The sequence below is a fragment of the Vigna radiata genome, chromosome 8, assembly GCF_000741045.1.
Source record: "Vigna radiata var. radiata cultivar VC1973A chromosome 8, Vradiata_ver6, whole genome shotgun sequence".
NCBI lineage: Eukaryota > Viridiplantae > Streptophyta > Magnoliopsida > Fabales > Fabaceae > Vigna > Vigna radiata.
The window spans coordinates 118,580-120,300 of NC_028358.1; the positions used below are offsets into that span (position 1 = coordinate 118,580).

A 1,721-nucleotide genomic window follows, 5' to 3' on the forward strand; every position below is an offset into this window, starting at 1 on the left:
GAGATTATCAAACAAGTTAAAAATATATGATATACATTTACTTGAAGTATAGAGATAAAGATATTTAATATTATAGATTTATTCCTTACTTTTTGTGTACAAAATTACAATTATATGGGCAAGTTATACCTACAAAATTGAACCCACATAACTGTTCCAATTTTGGAAAATAATCAATTTCTCTAAAATCATAAAGAAAAAACTTCAGGACCCTTCTATAAACATCGCTGTTTCTACACTACGCTATTGTTCCTTAGGCCTCAGTTTGATCCAGGGTTGCATTAATCATTTGTTACATTTTGGAAATCTTCATTTACAAAAAGAACACAATAATTCTATCCAATGACCGAAACAAGACAGGGTATATATTTAATAACTGAATTTGAGTTAAAATTGAAATAGTGTTACACGTGTACAAGCTTGACCACCATAAAGAAAAGAGGATTGAATTGACCTACCCACACGTGTGTCTGTCTATCAACTACTTTATTTACAAATTCAAGCTTCACTTACAACAAAATTCTGACTCTATCGTTTTGTTCTTACAAGTTTCCCATGAACCTTATACCTCCTCACCACTCTCTATCTCTAACACTGCAAACAACTCCTTTGGGGAGAAACTTGATTTGATCCTCCTGCTCTCCACTCCTTCCTCTTTCAACCACTTCAGCCTCTCAACCATTGAATCAATTCCACACTCGGGATCAGCAACTCTCAAATATGCAATCTTGCTTCCTCCGTCTTTCTTCCTCACACAAACACCTTCAGCCTCGCAATTTTTCCTCTGCAACTCTTCTCTGCATCCTTGTAGCCTTACAATCTCCTTTGCTGCTGTTTGAATTACAGAATTATTATCCGTCTGCCACAAAACATGAAATACAGAGTGTTGGGAAGATTCAAATTTCAAAATATATACATGCATTCTTTTTCGACCACTTTCCATCACTTTTACGTGAAGAAGAAAAATACTTTTCTTAAAATTACTTTATGAATAAGTTCAATTAGTAATAATATATATAAACCAATATCTGTATACTTTGGTTCCGTGTGGTAAAATTGAATGCAGGGCCAAGCAACATTGTCTCTGTCTCTGTCTTCTCATTCTCTCGTTGATCATGTGCCTGAAACTGCGATCTCTTTCATTCTCTTCTACGTTATTTCTCTCCACGGGGGAACTTTTTCTCAAGAACGCAAGCATCCTCTTACTCATGCTCTCTGAATTTGACCCGTTTAGAGGGTTATTTCTTCTGGGTAGGTCTCTATATTGAACAAAAGCACTTTGAGTTGCTGGAGGGAAAGCTTCAGCCTTGATGATTTGGGAATTTTGAACTACATCATTTTGATCAGTGGGCAAAAGCGGTTGATCCCAGAAGATCTCACCCAGAAGTTTCTCGGGAAAAAATGAATCCATGTAGTACTATTGTTCTCAGTTAATTTAGTTAAGAGCATGTACGAGAAAAAGGGTATTTATACATTATAGGCAGAGGAAATTGGGTGCGAGTAGATAGCACATTGAAAACACGGGTCAATTAAACTGTGTTTGACCGTTGGTGGGTCAAAGTTTATACACATAATCAAGCTCCAACCAATTACTATTTTGGAGGGTAGCCCCCGATCAAGAACCCACCAAATGATGGACCCACTACATCACCCACCTTTCGTGAAACTATAGTCAACTTTGTTTCCATTGGATTGGGGATGGTAGGGATGGTATAAGCAAG

General features: G+C 36.8%; 1 protein-coding gene across 1 annotated transcript; it reads right to left on the bottom strand.

Moving 5' to 3' along the window:
- Nucleotides 1–344: 344 nt before the first annotated feature.
- Nucleotides 345–1,417, bottom strand: LOC106771639 (transcription factor bHLH92). Its single transcript, XM_014657635.2, has 2 exons — nt 1,037–1,417; nt 345–859 (listed from the first exon to the last, which is right to left on the bottom strand). The coding sequence occupies exons 1-2, from the start codon at nt 1,409–1,411 to the stop codon at nt 563–565; spliced, it is 672 nt and encodes a 223-aa protein (XP_014513121.1). The 5' UTR covers nt 1,412–1,417; the 3' UTR covers nt 345–562.
- Nucleotides 1,418–1,721: the final 304 nt, after the last annotated feature.